At 45.4% G+C, this 20,017-nt stretch overlaps 2 protein-coding genes across 2 annotated transcripts in view; both read left to right on the forward strand.

Moving 5' to 3' along the window:
* Positions 1-9,323, forward strand: part of kiaa0825 (KIAA0825 ortholog) — a gene marked incomplete at its 3' end in the record, with an annotated part of 104,615 nt that extends 95,292 nt beyond the window's left edge. Inside the window, 1 exon segment of the mRNA XM_079751840.1 lies at positions 9,125-9,323. Within this exon segment, the coding sequence (XP_079607966.1) occupies positions 9,125-9,323 (199 nt within the window).
* Positions 9,324-10,960: 1,637 nt separating this feature from the next.
* The window catches only part of arb2a (ARB2 cotranscriptional regulator A), a gene marked incomplete at its 3' end in the record, with an annotated part of 106,041 nt that continues 96,984 nt past the window's right edge, over positions 10,961-20,017 (forward strand). The window contains exons 1-4 of the mRNA XM_079752003.1: positions 10,961-11,004; positions 11,629-11,774; positions 12,429-12,530; positions 16,220-16,353. Of these exons, the coding sequence (XP_079608129.1) occupies positions 11,669-11,774; positions 12,429-12,530; positions 16,220-16,353 (342 nt within the window). The 5' untranslated portion in view covers positions 10,961-11,004; positions 11,629-11,668. The remainder of the gene's footprint in view (positions 11,005-11,628; positions 11,775-12,428; positions 12,531-16,219; positions 16,354-20,017) is intronic.

Genomic DNA, 20,017 nt, shown 5'->3' on the forward strand with positions numbered 1-20,017 from the left:
GCCTATAGACTACTCCCTTGCCATTGCAACTCTAATTCTTTAAAGATTGTGTGTGTGTGTGTGTGTGTGTGTGCGGGTGGGTGTGTGTGTGTGTGTGTGGGGGGGGGGATGTGTGTGTGCTTGTGCTTGTGTGTGTGTGTGTGTCTATGTTATGTGTTTTTGTGCTTTTGGGTGCTTCTTTGTGTGTGTGTGTGTGTGATTTTGCGTGATTTTGTGTGCTTGTGTGTCTGTGTGTGTGTATATTTGCATTGGCAGTGTGTTTGAATATGTGTGTGTGTGTTTGCGTGTGTGATTGTGTGTGAGTTCAGTAGGGTTGTATGTTGAACTGTCTTTGCCTAACAATGGACCCTTCTAGCATACAATACCTTACAAGGAAGAAAAAGAAACGAAAGCACAATAAAAAGCTCTTATGTTGCTTATCTTCTCCAACACTGGTTTGGGAAGCAATAGGGATAAATAACATTTTAATTATATTATAATTACAGAGAAGGGGTAAAATAGAGCATAACCGATAAAAATCTGGAGGTTATGATGGAGCAGAACAATAAATTATGCAAAGTGTTTGAAAACACATACAGCTATAATTAAGTGGCATTTGATTTGAAATGAGGCGACGGAAGGGCTTATTTATCTCTTTAAGCGCCCTAAAAACGCCATTAGCATGATAAAATTGAACAGTTTGAAATGGTAACAGAAGTAGACCCTGTTCTGATGTAAGCAATATTGGACTGTGAGATAGACAGGAGCACACACACACAAATACACACACACACACAAATACACACACACACACGCACACACACACACACACACACACACACGTTTTGATAAACAGCACTCTCTAGCTAAGCAGTATTCCACAGCGCTGTAAAAGCCATACCACACAGCGATTAGTCGTTTAAAATAGTATGTTTTAATGGTTTGTCTTCCTTTATTGTTACATAAAGGTTACGATGCTAGAGATTCTAAATCCATCCAACAATATCCTCTGCATTCAAATGTGTCGGATGAGCAGAAATACGACCCTTGAACATCATTTCTTACTTTAATTTGTTATAATCAAGAGACAAATTAAAATCGATCTCTGATTTTGACATCAGCAAGGGATCTATTGTTATTGCCTTAACACGATTGTAGAAAATTGTGTGTTCAACTTTTACCTTCTGTTTTAGACCTTCTGGGGCTTTTTCTTTCGGCCAATTTTACTTTTTTTCCGGATATGTCAAAACACCGCCATCACCAACGCTACATCACTATAAGAATCCAAGCATGGAAATGTGTTTTTATCAAATATGTTATATTTTTAATACAATAACCCTTTCAAACTTTCACACCACACAAGTTATCCATGAAAAAATCATGCAGGGATTGAAAAGCGGGAATGCGTTCAGATTCACAATGTATTCAACGCCGCTATGGAAATGATTTGCGGGAGCGTTTTCAATAGAAAGTTTTGCTCCATCAGTGACTGAGAGCTGGTCCTTTGTGGCAGGCAAGTCGCAGTTTCCCAGCCCTCTGTGCTCCGCAGTGGATACCATAGTTTATATATGCACACACGACAAAGAGCAAGTCCTGAATTAGTAATGGGCTATTTCTTGGTGGCACAGTGAGGTGAAATCACAACGAACATCTTTTTGTTCCTCGTGTAGGCTGTTCAGTGGGAAGATTGTTTCAGCGAAAACTTGGTTTTCCTGTGTGTGTGTGTGTGCGTGTGTGTGTGTGTGTGTGTGTGTGCAGAAGTGTGAGCGATGGGGGTAGATCGAGAGTGCTTGTGTATGAACTCTGCAAAAATATAAAAACAGTGCTTTCTGTTTATCTGAATCACCTTTGTTCATTAATTCATGGGTGATCTTTTATGCATTTGGAGCATTCTGTACAGGACCTGCAAGCATTGGTTCAGGGCCTTGTCAAACTTGTGTGTGTTTCTCTCACACTCTCTCTTTTTCTGGCTCCCTATCCTTATATCTATCCTTATATATATGTGTGTGTGTGTGTGTGTGTGTGTGTGTGTGTGTGTTCGAGAGTGTTTTTATCTTTGGCCTATTGGCTATAGTATATACTTTACCTTTTCTCCACTTCTCATTTATCTATCATTCGTCGTGCCTGTGTCATTAAATCCCTCGGAATCTTTTGTGTTTCTCTCACAGTACTAGCATTTTGTGTTTGTTTTTGTAATTTTTTTTACCAGACATTCACGGCACCTTAAATCGACAGATTTATACCTGCCTTTCTCTCTGCCTACCTGCCTACCTGTCTGTCTGTCTGTCTGTCTGTCTGTCTGTCTGTCTGTCTGTCTGTCTGTCTGTCTGTCTGTCTGTCTGTCTGTCTGTCTGTCTGCCTTCCTGTCTACCTGCGCGCCCGCCTGCCTGCCTGCCTGTATGTCTCTCTGTCTGCCTGGCTACTTGCGTATCGATCCATCTGTGTGTGTGTGTGTGTGTGTGTGTGATTGTCTGTATGGCTGTCTGTCTGCTAGACTCAATACTTGTACAGCTTGACAAAACTCTTGTTACCGCACCCTGCCAGGTGAGGTGACTTCAACATGGGAGTCATTTTTTTTTACATAGCATGCAAAATATAACATTATGCTTGTTTGTACACACCCATACACACACACAACCACACACACATACACACACACATGCGCGCACACATGCACACACGTGCCAACATGCGCACACACACAGACACACATGGCCTCCATGCTAGCAGTATGGGGTGTGGGTGTAATGATCTATTTGTAGTAGGATCCTGCGATGGCACCGGGGGTAATGGGGACGTTGGCTGGAGGTGGAAGAGAGAGCAGTGGAGTGATGTCACACAGCTGTCAGAGGGGGAGCGGGGAGAGGGCTGAGGGTGGCTGGCTCCCTCACAGGAGGGCCCTGGCATTAACGATGTGGCTCCGGGAAGAGAGGTCTGTCACTCCACGCATCTCTCTCTCTCCGGGCTCTCTGTTAGTCTCTCTCTCGCTCACTTATTTGTGTTACACCCTGCCTCGCGCCTGTTTTTCTCCCTCTCTCTCTCTCTTTCTCTCTCTCTCTCTCTCTCTCTCTCTTTCTCTCTATCATGCACACGCATACACACACACGGGAAAACGTACCCACATGCACACGCGCACACGCTCACGCACGCACACACACACACACACACACACACACACACACACACACACACACACACACACACACACACACACACACGCCAAAGTCACCCGAGTCTGAGGTAACACGCCAGGCACACATCCGCAGTGGCATGGCTCTGAGAGTGTCAGCACCTTCTCCGGCTGCTGTATCAGGGAGAGGTGCCTGACTGCTCAGCCAAGTTCCTAACAAGAGCCAAGCACTCAGGAGAGTGAGAAGAGGAAAGGTGAGGCGAAGAGAGAAAGGGGGGAGGAGGGTGGTGATGGGTGGGAGGGGGGCGATCACAGGAGCAGAGAGCTGTCAGCCAAATGGGAAGGGTGCAGAGCTTACAGTGCATGTGTATTACATTCGACTGCACCACCACCTCCACCACAATGGCCAGCCAAGCATACAGGCGTAGCATGGCATGGCTTGGCAAGGGTGTGTGTGTGTGGTTTGTTTCTTACTGTTGTTTGTTTACTTCCCCACGGTGGTACACTCACAAGCAAGGCACGTTTTAAATTGGACCCGGGTTGTCAAATCGGGGGGCCACCAGGCTGGGGGGTACGCAGGGTTTTGAAGGATGGGACGCGGAGGGAAGGGGGGAACCAGACGCTGTCCCGTTCATTTGTACACACGAGGAAGAGAGCGGTGGACATACGGTCTAATGATGTCTGAAAATACACAACTGCACAGCATATCATATTCCCCACTGCCGCGATGCGCTGTGATAATTGCTATCCCCCTGTCCGCAGTACAAATACATGTGGAATCGGTAGGCAAACACATTAATATGGAAATGTCTACATTAATTTGGGGCATGGTTTAAATTATTCAGTAATTAAGCCACTGCAAATTTACACAAACTTTCCCCTGACTGACTGGAGAGAGGGGGGAGGCGAGGGGGGGAGTAGAATCTTGCAAAGCAATGCCAGGCAGGCGATCTGTGAAATATGCGTTCATGTGACGTGAATTCCTATCTATTCTTCTGCATTATAAATGCTATTTTGCATCATTCCAACATCTACTGTTCACCATGTGTTACATGGAGGGAGCATATTGTTTTCCCACTAACAAATACTGTTACAAATATTGTTCCACTGTGAATTAGCATAGTGGACGCCACCTTACATCAGTGCTCCTTTATCAAACTGATGGTGTAAACACCATCCATTCTCAGCCACCACAGGGTGCAGCGACGAGGTATCTATCTTTTTCTAAGTGGACATGGGTTATTTTCAATTGTGTCCTTTGTTGATGACTTGCACTTCACTTATGGTAATTCTGTGTTTCTCATTTGTCATTTTGTTCAGCAACTTTAATCGCAGAGGAGTCACACTAGATCATGACCACCAGCCCAGGCTCATCTTGTGTTTTTGTGTGTTTGAGCCTACAAACAAGCTCATTGTAGTCCCAATGAGGCCCTTGTTGTAGGCCCGAAGCCCTACGACAAGGTTTGAGAGAGAGAGAGAGAGAGAGAGGGAGAGGGAGAGAGCGAGAGAGAGAGAGAGAGAGAGAGAGAGAGAGAGAGAGAGAGAGAGAGAGAGAGAGAGAGAGACGGAGAGAGACAGAGAGAGAGAGAGAGAGAGAGAGAGAGAGAGTTGCTGGTCAAGAGTAATAGAGACATAGCAATATATGTTATCTCAACATGTATGACTATGTAAATCCTTTCGGTGATTGGTCCTGGGCCCTTTGAACAGGTGCTCCATGCTAAGCCCGTTCCTCCTCATGTGTCCTGCTGCTGCTGTATGATGGAAAAGGATGCTGACACCTGTCTGAACACACATGGACACCAATGCTCCCATACACACACAGGCTCACATACACACACAAATGCACACAAACACACACGCGCACACACATACAGATACACACACACACAAACACACACACAAACACTCACGCACATACACTGCAATATAGTTTGATACGTGAAAGACGTATGTGTGGCAGTGTGTATGTGTGTCTGTTTTGGTATATGATTTTGCAGTGTAAGACATCTGATACGATGCTTCTTTTGGGGCCGATCGACTTCGATTTTCCATGTCCTTGTTGATTTGGTGTGTGCCGTGACGATCCGGAGTGGACATCATTTCGGATTGAGACGGAGGCCCAGGTAGGGAATAATATTGAGTGGCACCGCCATCGCTCACGGACATACTGTACCCGTGACATTGAGCTGATCTGACAATAGAGTGGATGAGTGTAGCAGCTAGTGAGTTACACGCTGAAGCGTAATCCCTTCTGTCAAGTTTCTGTCTCGTCAATATTCAAATCCACACTCTGTCCAATGGCTGTCAGTTACAATCTCCCCGGGCTGGTGGCCTGGAAGAGGCACATATCCAAATGGAATTGGATGCTGGCTTCTCAATGGGAAGCCAGTCAAAGAGGTGACCTTCGCCCTGCATTGTTAGCCACCCAGTCAGCCCAGCTGGGAAATATGGTCATGTACAATGCAAAACCACAGGCTGTAGCCATTCTTTATCGGCGGCTCGCTCTTAATGTCTGCCTCTTTTTCTTCCCTTTGGTGTATTTGTCATATCGCTGCTGTCAAACTCACTGTATACTCGTCTTGACGTTGGGAGATTGTTCGGCGCCAAATCCTGTCGTATTGAAAATGTACAACACACAGGGAGGTACAATGGGTTTGTGAGATGTTGATGTACATCTTAGGAGACAATGTTTTGGCTTCACAATCTCGCAAACTGCAACGTGGCTTGTTTCGGTGTCTTCGCGGTCCCTTTGGTTTAGTATTAATGGTGGCTGAGACACAGTGTTGTGCCCGAACTAAGATGGACAGGTCCTGGAGCATCCTGCCAGTGAATCGGATCCCTGCTTTTCTTCGTCCGCTGTTTAACGGTTCATCCACATTTTCTACCATGCTGTGTAACTACAGGGGGAATCACATATAGGACATCAAATGAAGAAAACAATAAATTGTCAAATCTAATTTTGTACCAAAATGAAATGAATACAATTGTTATTGTTTTTTAAATAATTGGAGGAAATGATGTCTGCGATGTCAAAATATTTATTGGAGCGACAACTGTAAAATATGAGGGCATTATGTATTGTACGGAGAAACAGGGTATAAACAGAGGTAGCCTCGGGAACAAGACATGGATGCCATGCATGTCCTTCTCTAAACGTCTTGTCAACAGGCGTGAAAAAGGACATACAAGCTTACACACCCTAGCACAAACCCCCCCCCCCCCCCCCCCCCCCCACACACACACACACACACACACACACACACACACACACACACACACACACACACGTACCCACACACACACAAACACGCCATACTCGACCCCCCCACACACACACACATGCACATTCTAGACCAACACACACACGCACATACACGTACCAAACTCGCACACACAGAAACACACACACCCGCACACACACTTGCGCACTTTCACCCTCTCCCGCTCTCGTTCTGGTCTCTCTCCATCCCTTTCCCCTGGTGCGCTCCTCTTCTCCTCTGACACATCACACCCTTCACATACATGCGGAGGCATGACCTTTGGAAAGTTTAGCACTTTAAATATTTAGGCTTGGGTTATGATGGATCCTCCAGGCCCTCGGGCAATGTGCGAAGCCTCTGATTAGGCCCACTGTCAGAGTCATTTAGCCGGGGTGTCTGGCTGTCCAGCGCGGCTCTCTGTTTGACAGGCCAGCCCTTAAAACAAACAGCGGTCCCCGTCGCAGGGAGAGCAGGGGCACCCGGTGCAGCACAAACACCCAGCACTGTGAGACAAACCACTCAGCTCCATGACAGCTGGAAACCACTGGCCAGGGCATCTCTGAGCCTTTCGTTTTTCGGTCCTTTCTTCTCGTCCCGTAGAGTGTGGCGTTGTTCGGTATTCTTGCCTCGTCCCTGCCAACGCAGACGAAAACAAAACAGCACGAGGGCTTTTAGAGATGTTGCAGGTGTCCGATCTCGGAGAAAGTGTCTCGCGATGAGTTTTAGTTTTTGGAAAGCGCCGCTCGTTATACCACGTACGGTGATCCATGGCTTTTGTCTCTCTTTATCGCTCTCTTTTTCGTCAGTCCATAATGAGGACAGCTTACGTTGTCCTACATGTTGAAATACAACTGAGCCAGCCTTTTCATCTCACTCTCAGAATATCTCCCGTGGCATCAATCCCGTAAATATATGAGTCTTAATATGTGTGTCCTATGATGTATTCAGAGGAAGAGCCCCGTCAGCAGCTGCAGTATTAATGCATGAGAAATGAGCAGAGCCCGTACAAATTAAAGGGTAAGACTCCTCTTATTAAGATGTAAATTTTCGAGGGGGGGAAAAACTTACAGAAATGAGGATACAGTGAAGTTATTGTCAAACTTTAGTGCATTTATGCATATCCAAGCGCTATCGTTGCGTTGTATATTTCCCAAATTAGGTACACACGACAAAGTGTGGTACCTTGCACACTTTTTAGGACTTGTTTTGTTTTGTTTTTTTGTTAGTTTTTTTCTAGTGAGGTGAAGAAAAAGCCCAGGAATGCAGAAGCCGTAGTTTACTGACTAATTTACTCCCTATGCAACGCAATCTGGTGACAGCGTACATGGCAAACTATCATGCTAATCCTCGCTTCCCCCTTCTCTCTGTCTCTCTCTCTCTCTCTCTCTCTCTCTCTCTCTCTCTCTTTTTCTCTCTCTCTCTCTCTCTGTCTCTCTGTCTCACTTTCTCTTCTCCATTCTCCCTTTCTCTCTCCCTCTCTCTTTCTCTCTTCTCCCTTCTTTCTTTCTCTCTCTCTCTCTCTTTCTCCCTCTCTTTCTCCCCATCTCTCTCTCTCTCTCTCTCTCCATCTCTCTTCTCCCTTCTCTCTCTCTCTCTCTCTCTCCATCTCTCTTCTCCCTTCTCTCTCTCTCCATCTCTCTTCTCCCTTCTCTCTCTCTCTCTCTCCATCTCTCTTCTCCCTTCTCTCTCTCTCTCTCTCCCTCTCTCTCTCTCTCTCTCTCTCTCTCTCTCTCTCTCTCTCCCCATCTCTCTAGCACTCTTTCCTTTTACAAATTTGCACTTAACACCTTCCTGAGAAAAGGCTCCTCATTCATCAGCGGTGTTTGTCCCGGTGACAAGCAGGGCACCTCCTGCATATCAATATCAGCTAAGACAATGCTGAGTCTGTAACCTTCAGCTAAATGTCATTCTGCTTAATCCTATTTGAAAATTAAACATTGAAAAACCTTTAGCGTGCCATCCTGTCTTCCTGTCTGCCTCCCCCCCTCCCCCCCACCTCTCTCTCCTTTATTGCTTGGTGCTCCACTCGCCTTCTTCTCTCCCTCGCACCCCTCCTACCTTTATCTGGTACCCATGTGACATTTATGGATATTGTCCTGTGTCCAATGCCATCCTGTGTATGTGTGTGTGTGTGTGTGTGTGTGTGTGTGTGTGTGTGTGTGTGTGTTTGTGTGTGTGTGTGTGTGTGTGTGTTTGCGTGTGCGTGTGTGTGTGTGTGTGTGGTTGTGTGTGTGTCAGTGTACCTACTGTACACTATTGCAGATTTGGGGTAAAATAGAATGCAAATGTTTGGCATATTTAATGTGAATATGAGATCTGCTCAGTTGCAAATATTGAGACGCAAATTCATCAATCATGCAATGATACCTTTGAATACCCAATCCCTTCTCTATCATATCGTAAATAGAGATAGCCAGGAGACAAACAGATTGAACCCAAGGGAAGAGAGAAAGTGAGAAATGCACAAAATTAACTTTCAGTGACCCAACACTCTGATGGGAAGTTCTGTTGAACGGATCAGAATGCATTACCTTAATTAAAGTTGTCTCTTTTTTTTTTGCCGGGTGTGACATATTGTTCAAATTTGCATCTGACGAAGGATCTATTAAAACAAGTCGATTCTGCATCAAATGAACATGGGTATTGAGGTTCCGCCAGCTTGCCTTGATGCTCCACCTACTGATGCGATGCTTTAAGGGCCTTACATCTGCATTGTGCCGGCATAGCTAACTCGGGCTCCCGCTCTGTTTCCCAGGTGGGAGATGCAGGACGATGCGGATCTGGAGGATGAGGAGAGGGTGCTGGTGGAGAAGCTAAGAGCAGAGTTCTTCCCCTGTGACTGCGGCCCCAGAGGGAACGATGATGAGGAGGGGGAGGCTCCAGGCGCTTCTCAGACGCAGACAGAGTCTCCAGCAGAAGAAACCGAGCCCACTGGTGAAAATATCCTCAGATAGCACACGACGAACACGCACGAACACACAGACACACACACACACACATACACACACACACACACACACACACACACACACACACACACACACACACACACACACACACACACACACACACACACACACACACACACACCAGTTTGTATTGCTTTATATACTGTGAATGATTAGTTAGTGTGTATAGTTCGGCCAATGCTGATGATGATTGTTTGTACATATGTACATATCTTTTTTCATTTGCACTTTTTTTTATGTTTGTAGAAAGATGCCGTGGGTTAAGATTAATCTGTTTTTATAAATGTCATAGTGTAACAAAGTAAGTTTGTGTGGTTATGTTCATGTGTGTGTGTGTGTGTGTGTGGGTGTGTGTGTGTGTGTGTGTGTTTGTATTGGTGTGTTTGTGTGTGTGTGTGTGTGTATGAAAGACGCAACGGTGAGAGAGAGAGAGAGCGAGAGAGAGAGAGAGAGAGAGAGCATAAGATGCAGAGAGAGAGAGAGAGAATTTGTGAGCGTGTGAGATGCAGAGAGAGAGAGAGAGAGAGAGATAGAGCAAACGAGAGACAAAGGAAGAAATAGAGGGATGGAAGAGGAAATATGTTTTCTCTCTTGTATGCGCAGGATTCAAGTTCTTTATACACTCCTAGCCTGGATCACTGTTTTTTTCATCTTTTTGGAGAACATATTATTCAGGAGCCTGCACAGGGGAAGGAAAAGCCAGCTTTTGTTTTCATGGAAATGTGTGATCACTTTTTTTAAGGCCCTGAGTGTCAGCCTGCTTCTCCCTGCTTCCTAAAAGCGGACATCAAGAGCTTTGTTTGAGTTTAGAGGATGTGTGTATTCGACAACAGCCCTTCCTCAAAATGTCCCCCCCAGCTTACTCTCACTCTGAATGTTGTGCAAACCAAGAATATGTTTTTGTGATACTTCTTCCAGTCTTTATTTGTATGTAGCTTTGTCAATACGTCTCACAATTTGAAAATAAAACTACTCGACTTTTCAAACGGTTGTTTTCTTTATTTTCCTTTCCTTTGAACATCTAACCCCTATGAGGCCTGTGTTAAGCTGTACAACACATTTTACCATGTGTAAGGGCGAGCTATGAAGTACCTTTCGAATAATGGATACATTACTAAATCAATGTTAGGCCCTTTCATAGTCTAGCTTGAAAAAACACCCTATACAATGCCTTTGACAGAGGATAAACACAATCATCTGTTGAGATCACTGTTGTTTTGTTTCCTTTGATTGTATTAGAAAGTTTGTCAGTCAGTCAAACAACCTACTAAAAAGAAGTAAACTACTTTTGATAAAAATAAAGTGTTGTAGATATAATAACAGAGCACTGGAGGAGAAAGGGAGGTCAGATAAGGTACATTCAATCTATGAATCAATGTTCCAAAAACTACTTTCTGTCCGCATACAAGCACATGGTGTGTTCATTGTGTGTTCAACTTCAGAAAGCATTGTGAAACGGGCTCTAATATGCATTAATAAAAACACGTATGTGTCAGTAGCTCTGAATCTCACTGCAGTCCCACGAAGGGTTACTGTTCCTTTAAATTCCCCTTCCATGCCGTTGCCCCGGTAACCCGGAAGCTTCACGTCATGATGCTGGTGTCGTGAGTTCTTCCTGTTTTGGAAATCTCTAGGAAGCATCGACAGTGGGGAAAGTCGCATGCTGGTGCGTGAGTCCAACCTAAAGCTGTGCTTTTACCAGAGTCATGTTCAAACCTAAAGCCTCTACAGAGCCTGTGTTTACCAGAGTCGATATTCGAGCGCTTTATGAAAACATGCATAGTGTATCTCATAGGAATTCTTCGCCTGAAGAGTTAATGCACACTGCACAGCCCACCTTCTCTTAGTGAATAAAACACTTGATGTGGACTATTTACTTTGTTAAATTGCGTCCAGAGTCTTTACTTTGCGTGTGATAGTAGTCGTTGTTCAGTGTGTTCCTGTCGTTTAGTTTGTGTACGGATTTTACTTTGTTGAATAGAACCTGCAGATGAGTTAATTATAGCCTGCAAACTTGCGCGCCAAGCTTTGATCTACGATGGCTGCAGAATCGCAAGGGCGGTCACCTTCTCCACACACTGAACACACACTGTAGTGTAACGCGTTAAAACAAAGGCACGAATGGAGTTAAGCATTCAGAAGGTTATTTTTCAACTACATTAGGTATTTAAGTTTCCACCAAATGTATTGATAGTTACAGGTATGCATACAGGGTATAAATAAACACGCCCACTGAAACACCCTTTCGAATGTCACGTTAATGATTGTCTTTTTGGCCCACACAACGCAGGGTGGATGTAATCACTGGTGCTACTGGGAACTGAGGATCCATGTTGGCTAAGCACAGTGCTGTACTTAAAAGCCTTTACACACTGCTGAGCATCATGGCCCATGTGGCTGGACAGGAAGACAGAGAGAAAACCACCGCACTCAAAGGTCAGAGCACACGCCAGGCCACTATAACATGGATCCTTCTGACAGACCAGAGGACGATGTTATGTGGTTAAAGCACACATGTCATGCCTGGCATGTGATTTTGTGTAATTACAGTCCCTCATTCATGTGCTGGACAGCTATTCAAAACATAAATCAAATGAGCCATAGTTACGTTGAAACCTTATTAGTTTAACCATTGAAGCAGTATTCCATATTAATATCCGCTTAACTTTAATATACAACGGCAGTCCAACGTCTATGTCCTATCCATTCCTGATTTTAGTTTAACTAATTACACCATGTAAAATAACACATTTTGAAAGTATATATTTAAGAAGTTGTGACAGAGTTGTCTGAATAACTCGATTACATGTTACATGATGTGGAAGCACTATTCCTAATGGAAATATCAGTTTGATTTAATTTCCTCTGTGTACGTATGTATTATTTTTTATTTATTTATTTATTTAGATATTTTAACGAGTTATGGATTTAATCTAGTTTCAGTCATATAATTAGTCATGCTATTATGATAAATATAAATTATTATTTAGTCATATATTTTTTATTGTAACTATTGAATAGACATATTGAATTCCACTTCATCGTATACTGTATATACTATAAGGCTAATGAGGGTGTGCTTGGTGTCAGATCTGCTCTCCAGAATAGATCTGGACGAGCTGATGAAGAAAGACGAGCCGCCCCTCACCTTCCCCGGCACTCTGGAGGAGTTTGAGTACGCCTTCAACCAAAGTAAGCCAACTGCTGGGGAACCTCCTTTGTGTCTTTGACAATGTCCTCCTCTGCATCACTGCTTCTACCTAAACAGCATGGTTAGCTTAGCATTTAGAAAAAACAAATGGATAGGAATATTGGAAAACAACTGAATGGCAAAACGGTGGGCTCCTAGGTAAGGATAGGAAGCTGTATAACGTTTCATTTAGCTGTAATCCCCTTTTAAAACTGCCTTTATAACCCTTAAAAAGGTTACACACTTATTGGAAAGATGCATTTTTGTGCCCTAGTGACAATTATTGTTCTACATAATTGTGACACTACAATGTAATAAATGTAACTTGCGAAATGCAAGTCTGGAATATTATCAATTGGATTTAGGATGGAATCATGCTCGAAAGCAAAAAACAGTGTCTATGTTTATTCCAGAATTATCTGTTTATCATCCACCTTTTTTAATCCCTGGTATCATTGTTCTACATCCACTCTCTCAGTCGGAAGAGGCAATGTAAGTCCAAAGCAGGAAGTTCAGTTTTCCTATGGGGTTTCAATCCGACGAGGCAGAGAAGTGGAGCGATGGAAGACTTTCGAAGGATGACGGTGTGGAGACTCCATAATAATGTCCATGTCTCTTTAAGCATTCCACAAGCGATAGGGTATCACTTGCTTCCTCTTATTCTCTGCATCTCTCTCTCTCTCTCTCTCTCTCTCTCTCTCGCTCTCTCTCTCTCTCTCTTTCTCTCTCTCTCCCCCTCTCACTCTCTCTCTCCCTCTCTCTCTCTCGCTCTCTCTCTCTCTTTCTCTCTCTCTCTCTCCCCCCCCCCCCCCCCCCCCCCCCCCCCCCACTGCCTTGCTCGCTCCTGACTCGGTCCCACTTTCATGTGCTCTCTGTCAGTGTCTCCGCTGGCTGGCAGGCGAGCAGGCTGGCTGGCTGAGCGGGGGACATGTTGTGTACTGTACGGCCCGTCAGTAACCTACTCAGCCTTGGCCTCCATCTGACGGAGCATTTGCATAACTTGCCTGTGTCTAAGAATAGACCCCTCCCCGTCGCTGCCACCACTACCATACACACACACACACACACACACACACAAACACACACACGTTTTGAATATCAACCTGCCACAGAAGGGGACATCGAGGGACTTTTTATTTCTCACTTGGTCTTTGGCTTCTTCTTCCCCCTCTTGTCGCCTGTTTCCTTTTTAATCTCCATTTTGTCTTTATTTCATCTCGCTCGTGACACACACAGACACGCGCACGCGTTCACACACCCTCACGCACGGGAACGCACGCACGCACGCGCGCACACACGCGCGCACACACGCGGCAGGCACAATTGCACACATGAACAGCATGTTGGAGAAGGACACGGTTCCTATAAGAGCGGCAGTGCTCCCTCAGGCGATGTGTCTCGTCTGCTGGCCCCGCGCTCGCTGGCTTCTCTGTGGCTGCGCCCTGGTTACTCCTGCTGGAGACGGGTGGAACAAAAATGTTAATTTGACCGCCTAATGGAGGGAACACAGACGCGGAGGCTGTGTACGACGGTTTGCAGGTATCTTAATCACTGCAGATGATGGCTTCATCTCCGTGGCCCTGCGGTTTTCCATTACTAGAAACTCCAAGGTTATGTACACCTAATTAAGCGGCCAAATTGAGAACAGAATGCTAATTATGACAGTTACCGAGGAAGAGGAAAAAAAGTGAAGAGTAGCAAAGTTGAGGAATTGTTATTCCTCCGAGAGGGTGCATGAAGGGATGGAGAGCTGATGGAGCTGAACCTCTCTCCTCCACACTTATCTCATTCCTTCTCTAATTTCCCTCGTCTGTCTCTCTTCCCTCTCCCTCTCTCTGTATCTCTCTCTCTCCCCTACCTCTCCATCCATCTCTCTCTCTCTCTCCCCTCTCCACATGGTAAGGGTTTCATTATAAATCCACTCTCCCCTACGTTAGGCAACAGTGTTTAGATCCTCAGCCCACCATGAATGCATAATTGATTCCTTCAAGGTTCTAGTGAGTGTAAGTCTCTCTCTGCTCCTCTGCCTCTCAGGTACCAGCCTGCTCTGAATACAACAGGACTCGCGTTACGTGTTGTCTTTACAATCAGCCCGCACGGCAATTGCTGTAATACAGATTGTGCGAGTTGCGGTTGCAAACATTTATCACTGTGATAGCAGCTTGAATATAGGGGCAATTTAAAAGAGGCTAGAGCACAAAACAAACCAATACACCCCGAAAAATAATTCTTAAGTATCCCTTTATCATCACAAAATATTACATAAATGTTTTTATATCTAAGCTGGATTTGCTCTTGCAATAACGGAGAAAGAATCAGGGCCCCCTGGCTGTTTGGGTTAAGTATGTGTACTTTCCTCCCCAGTGGTTTAGCTCCTCCATATTGTGCAGTCATAAAGGTCAAAATTAAATTAAACACTCTTTAGTGTTTTTATTGGGTTCCCGTGTCAGCGGCAGGATCGATGAGCTCATCACCCAGGTACTACTGTAGGGGTTACACACTCGTAAATGCGTAATTGTCTATAAGAAACAAAGTCCCCAAAAGACAAACATACCAATCAACCTGTTTCAACCTCCTACATCGCTGATACTGAAGGTGTTTCTGTTTACTTGTTTTGCTTTTGCGCAATCCATTGTAATGTGATGGTATGAAAAGTTTTTGAGATATTTTTGAGATATACAACCCACGTAAGCATACATGTAGTCGATTATGTTTCACTTAGCAGGAGATGGTGATAATCGGGGTTGTATTTTATCTAAGGGATGCACGCACGCATACACACGCACAAAAAGTCTTAGTCACTTATTATATCTTAGCTACAGGACATGGGCACTCTACGCTGTTACTTAGTCAGATCGGTATGATGATATCGGATGGATTAAAATAAATGTAGGCAGTCTGGATATGAGTTTCACCTGCTGTTCAGGTCTAGTCTGCCAGACTTCTTCACTGTAGGATTGCTCAGTGCACAGGCCAGATGGGAGCTGGATTGGGGAGTGAAACAATGGGACTAAAAGAGGGGCTACTGGAAATCCAAAACAAGAAGGTCAAGGCACTTTCGATTTTTTTTCCCTTTTTTGGCAGGGGGGTTGACCGGGGGTTTGTCCTGCCAGCATTTAAATCTCATTACACACACACACACACACACACACACACACACACACACACACACACACACACACACACACACACACACACACACACACACACACACACACACACACACACACACACACACACACACACACACACACACACACACACGCACGGTTGAACAGTTGAAGCGTAGCCCATCTCACTGCTGGCATAGCACGCGATGTAAAACATCAGTTCATTCCACGGTCACACACTCCTGCACCATACATACCTGCGGGCCGTTCGTGGTTTTCAATTAGCCCTAATCTGCATGTCTTTAGAGGTGAGAGGAAACGGCAGCACATGCTTGAAGCGCCTGCATGGGGAGAACATGTGAACATGCGATGCACAGGGCCTCATCCTCTGGCTGAATCCCGTGGTTCTGGACGGGCTTTTAGGGCTGCACTTAAACACACGTGGCCTGGGAACATTGCTGATACGGTGTGTTTGAACATATAAAACCTTATGGTTTGTGTTTCTTCCTTTCTTTCTTTCTCCATCCCTCCATTGTTTGCCTCCCTTCCTCCCTTCCTTCCCTCCTTCCTCCTCCTCACAGAAGGCCAGCTCAGACACATAAAGACAGGGGAAGCCTTCGTGTTCAACGCCAGGGAGGACCTACACCGCTGGAACCAGAAACGCTACGAAGCTCTCGGAGAGGTAGCTAGTAGAAGCATTCTCTCTCTCACTCACTCACTCACTCACTCACTCACTCACTACAACAGGCTGGGTTCTACCTTGGGCATGTCCAGCAGGATGAACTCTATACATGGTGGCGTGAACCAGACTTATGCACAGAATTCATCAGCAGAATTGCCACTTCCAAAACAATACACAATCGTTCTAAGAATATGAATCACATTGAAGCAGAATGAGATTTACCTTGGGTGCTTAAGGCAGACACATACAGATGAAAAACACAAGGTACAGCACCCCTACATATTTGTCATGTTGACATAGCAGCTTTGGTAATCTCGTGGAAGGCAGTGTAAACAGCAATAAAGCAGCACAGGGACTGAATCGACGTGTTTGCTGCGGTTCCCTGCTTCTTTTTCATGATTGGTTGTGCTTTTATTTGATTACAACACTCTTTACTGTGTTTCAGAATCGTACCATTTTAATCTTTCTGTCTTTGGCTATCTCAATATCCTTATCCGTCATTGGGCACACTAACAAATCAGACTGCATAAAACAAATCATGCACACAGCAAGATACAACCAGTATATCAGGTTGCTGCCAGTACGCTTGTGTATGGATCCTAACCACCAAATACTAAATGTTGAAGAACCGTATATGAAAAAGCTTGAAGCTGAATATACTGTGTAGTCGTATCACAGTCTTGTTTCTTTGTACATGGAAAGTTAGTTTGAAATTGCAAAAGGGAATACACACGTGGTCAGCAAGCACACACAATTATTTCATTAAACCCTGCGACTTGTTTTTGAGTTGTGCAGTGGTCCAATTCCAACACCTTCATCCCAAAGTTTACCTCTCGTTCACTCCTGCGCCTCCACATGAACGGGAAAAAACGCGGGAAGATAATGAGACAAATGTTCTTTGTAATCTTTCTTTTCTTTTTTGTGTTGCATTTGCATCCCGAGCTACTTTGCTTTTAATTGTTGTGCTCATTATTTGAAGTTCAAAGCAAAGCGATAGACCCTTTTGTGGGATTACCTTTTTATTTATTTATTTGGTTATTATTCCTAATGCAGGTGGAGCTCCTTTGAGATCCAGCCTCGTGTGAAGGCTTTTCTCCCCCCCCCCGCCGTCCCCGTCCCTCACCCTGTCCCTCCCCCCTCCCCCTCCCTCCCTTAAACTCTCTTTCTTCCGAGGGCTTAGCCACCACCATCTCCCCCAGTATCTGTAAAGGATGTAGCAGGATGTATTGGGTAGCAGGCTGGGGAGGACCTGTTAAAACACACCTAGTACATGCCAACATCATCACCGCCACTCCAATAAACGGAGGCAAACCGCTCTGATCACCAGTAACTGATCGTCAGGGAGGATGTCGTCAGATGCTTTTCATTTGTCCTTAAAACCATTCAATGTAATATACAATATAATTATGATCTAAAGTGGGAATAAAAGACGTGAATGTCAATGGAAGGGTTTGATGTGGGCCTGTATAAAGGTATACGAGTGTGCACTCTGCAGGAGATTAACTGTTGGATATAAAGGGGCAAAACCTGCGTAAGCACCATAATCTCTCTCTCTCTCTCTCTCTCTCTCTCTCTCTCTCTCCCTCTCTCTCTCGCTCTCTGTGTTGCATCATGCCTTTGATAATTTACAGGAAAGGCAAACCGTGTACAAACCAAGTGCATAACATAAAAGGTTTTTCCCGCCGTTGCCGTTAAGAAAGCCTTGCCAGTGGAAACTGACACCCGGTCGTGTTTGTGCTGCTGAACACGTAGGTTACAATGCTCTGTCAGCACCTTTATGGATGTTTCCGTCTGCACTTACATGCCTCCGCGTCTTTCCCGAGGACACACACCAGGGCGTACTTTAACATGAATATCTACCTTTGAACCCCCCCTACCTCGCCCGTCTCCTCCGCTCCCTGTGGATAGGATGAGAGGCGGGTTACCTATTCACGGGCCGGCCTCTGGGGACCTCCAGTTGAGGTGAGCCGCTGGGGCTTTTACACCGAGGTCAGTGGAGGCAGGGGGGGGGGGGCAAACTAGACCAGGTCTCCAAAGCAGAGGGGCCCGCCACGGAACAATACCACTCTAGAAAGACCCCCATCGCCCTCCATCAACCAGACACCTGAAAGGGGCCTCAGCTACCCACAATGCAACCGGGCAGCCTTTCAGAGGCAGAGCCAGGGTAGGAGGAGGCCCTCCGTGTGTCTGGACCTGGCACCGACTGTGAATGCCACGGCGTCGTCCGTGCCCTCCAATGTTCTGCCTTCCCCTTCTTTCATTTTCTTTCTTTGCCCACAGAAGAGAGAGAGTGTGTCTGTGGGTGTGTGTGTGTGTGTGTGTGTGTGTGTGATTGTGAAGAGATTTGGTGTGTGTGTGTGTGCGTGTGTGTGTGATAGTGTGTGTGTTTGCTGGTGGAGTGATTGTGTGTGTGCGTGTGCGCGTGTGATTGTGTGTGTGTGTGTGTGCGTGCGTGCGTGCGTGTGACGGCGTGTGTGTGTGATAAAGTGTGAGTGTGTTTGCGTGTGTGTGTGACAGCGTGTGCATGTGGTAGCGTCTGCGTGCGTGTGACAGGGGGTGCATGTGCTAGCGTGTGTGTGCGTGTGACAGGGCGTGTGTGTGTGTGTGTGTGTGTGTGTGTGCACGTTTGGATGGCAGCTGTATTGTCAGACACATCACAGCACCAGATGTCCAATTTGCACTTGAGCCGAGCTCTGAATGGAGGTTATGCTGGAGGAGGAGAGGAGGCTCAAGTCAGTTCAGTGCACCAGCCACGCTGGGAGATGTGTTTTCTCTTGTTGCCGCTGTTCGGTTTATTTGTATTAGAGGCCTGTTTGAAGGAAGCCATGCTATGAGGGAGAACTATGTTTGTAGCGTTCCTTTTCCCGAGACGCATGGCCCTACGTGATTTAAACGTCTCCACAGGGATTGGAGGGATGACTTTGGCGAATCCGTGTTATTTGAACTTGCTTATGTACCGTAGTAGAGTCTTATATTAACTTGTTAATGTCCCGTAGTAGAGTCTAAGAAACACTGCTGCTTTTATTTAATTGGATTTCAAGTACTTTAGAATAAAATAAAGGTCTTTCAACAATCATGGAAATATGGCACTTTATTGTCAAACATTTTATTCAGGTATTATTTACTTTTGTCTGTATTTACTCAGACCAAAGATACTCCCAGATATTTTTGGTGCTGTATTTGAAACCAAAACAGATTTATTTAGACGTCATTAGTTGTGGCCCAGCTGACTGGTTGGGTAGGTACCACAAGGTGCTTCTGTATTCCATGTATTCATTCATTTAGTCTCTCCTAGTCCTTGTGACGTGTGGTCGGCCTACACTGTAGCTGCCTAGTGGTGTGAGGTCACCTCAGCAGTAGTGATGTGTAATCTGCGCGAGTCCGATGTGTGTGATACCGCGATGAATCTCTGTGATAGAACGTGATCGTAGGGCCGGGCACAGATGGAGTCTATTAAGCTGTTAATAAATGACGATTCCTTTTTTTTTTCTTCCTTTTTTCCTTTTCTCGCTGCCTGCATCTGTGGATTGGCAAGCACTCGGAAATCCATCTGCGTGCGCATCTATCTACACTCTATCTACACACACACACACACACACACACACACACACACACACACACACACACACACACACACACACACACACACACACACACACACACACACACACACACACACACACACACACACACACAC

This window comes from Pollachius pollachius (genome assembly GCF_949987615.1).
Source record: "Pollachius pollachius genome assembly, chromosome: 1".
NCBI lineage: Eukaryota > Metazoa > Chordata > Actinopteri > Gadiformes > Gadidae > Pollachius > Pollachius pollachius.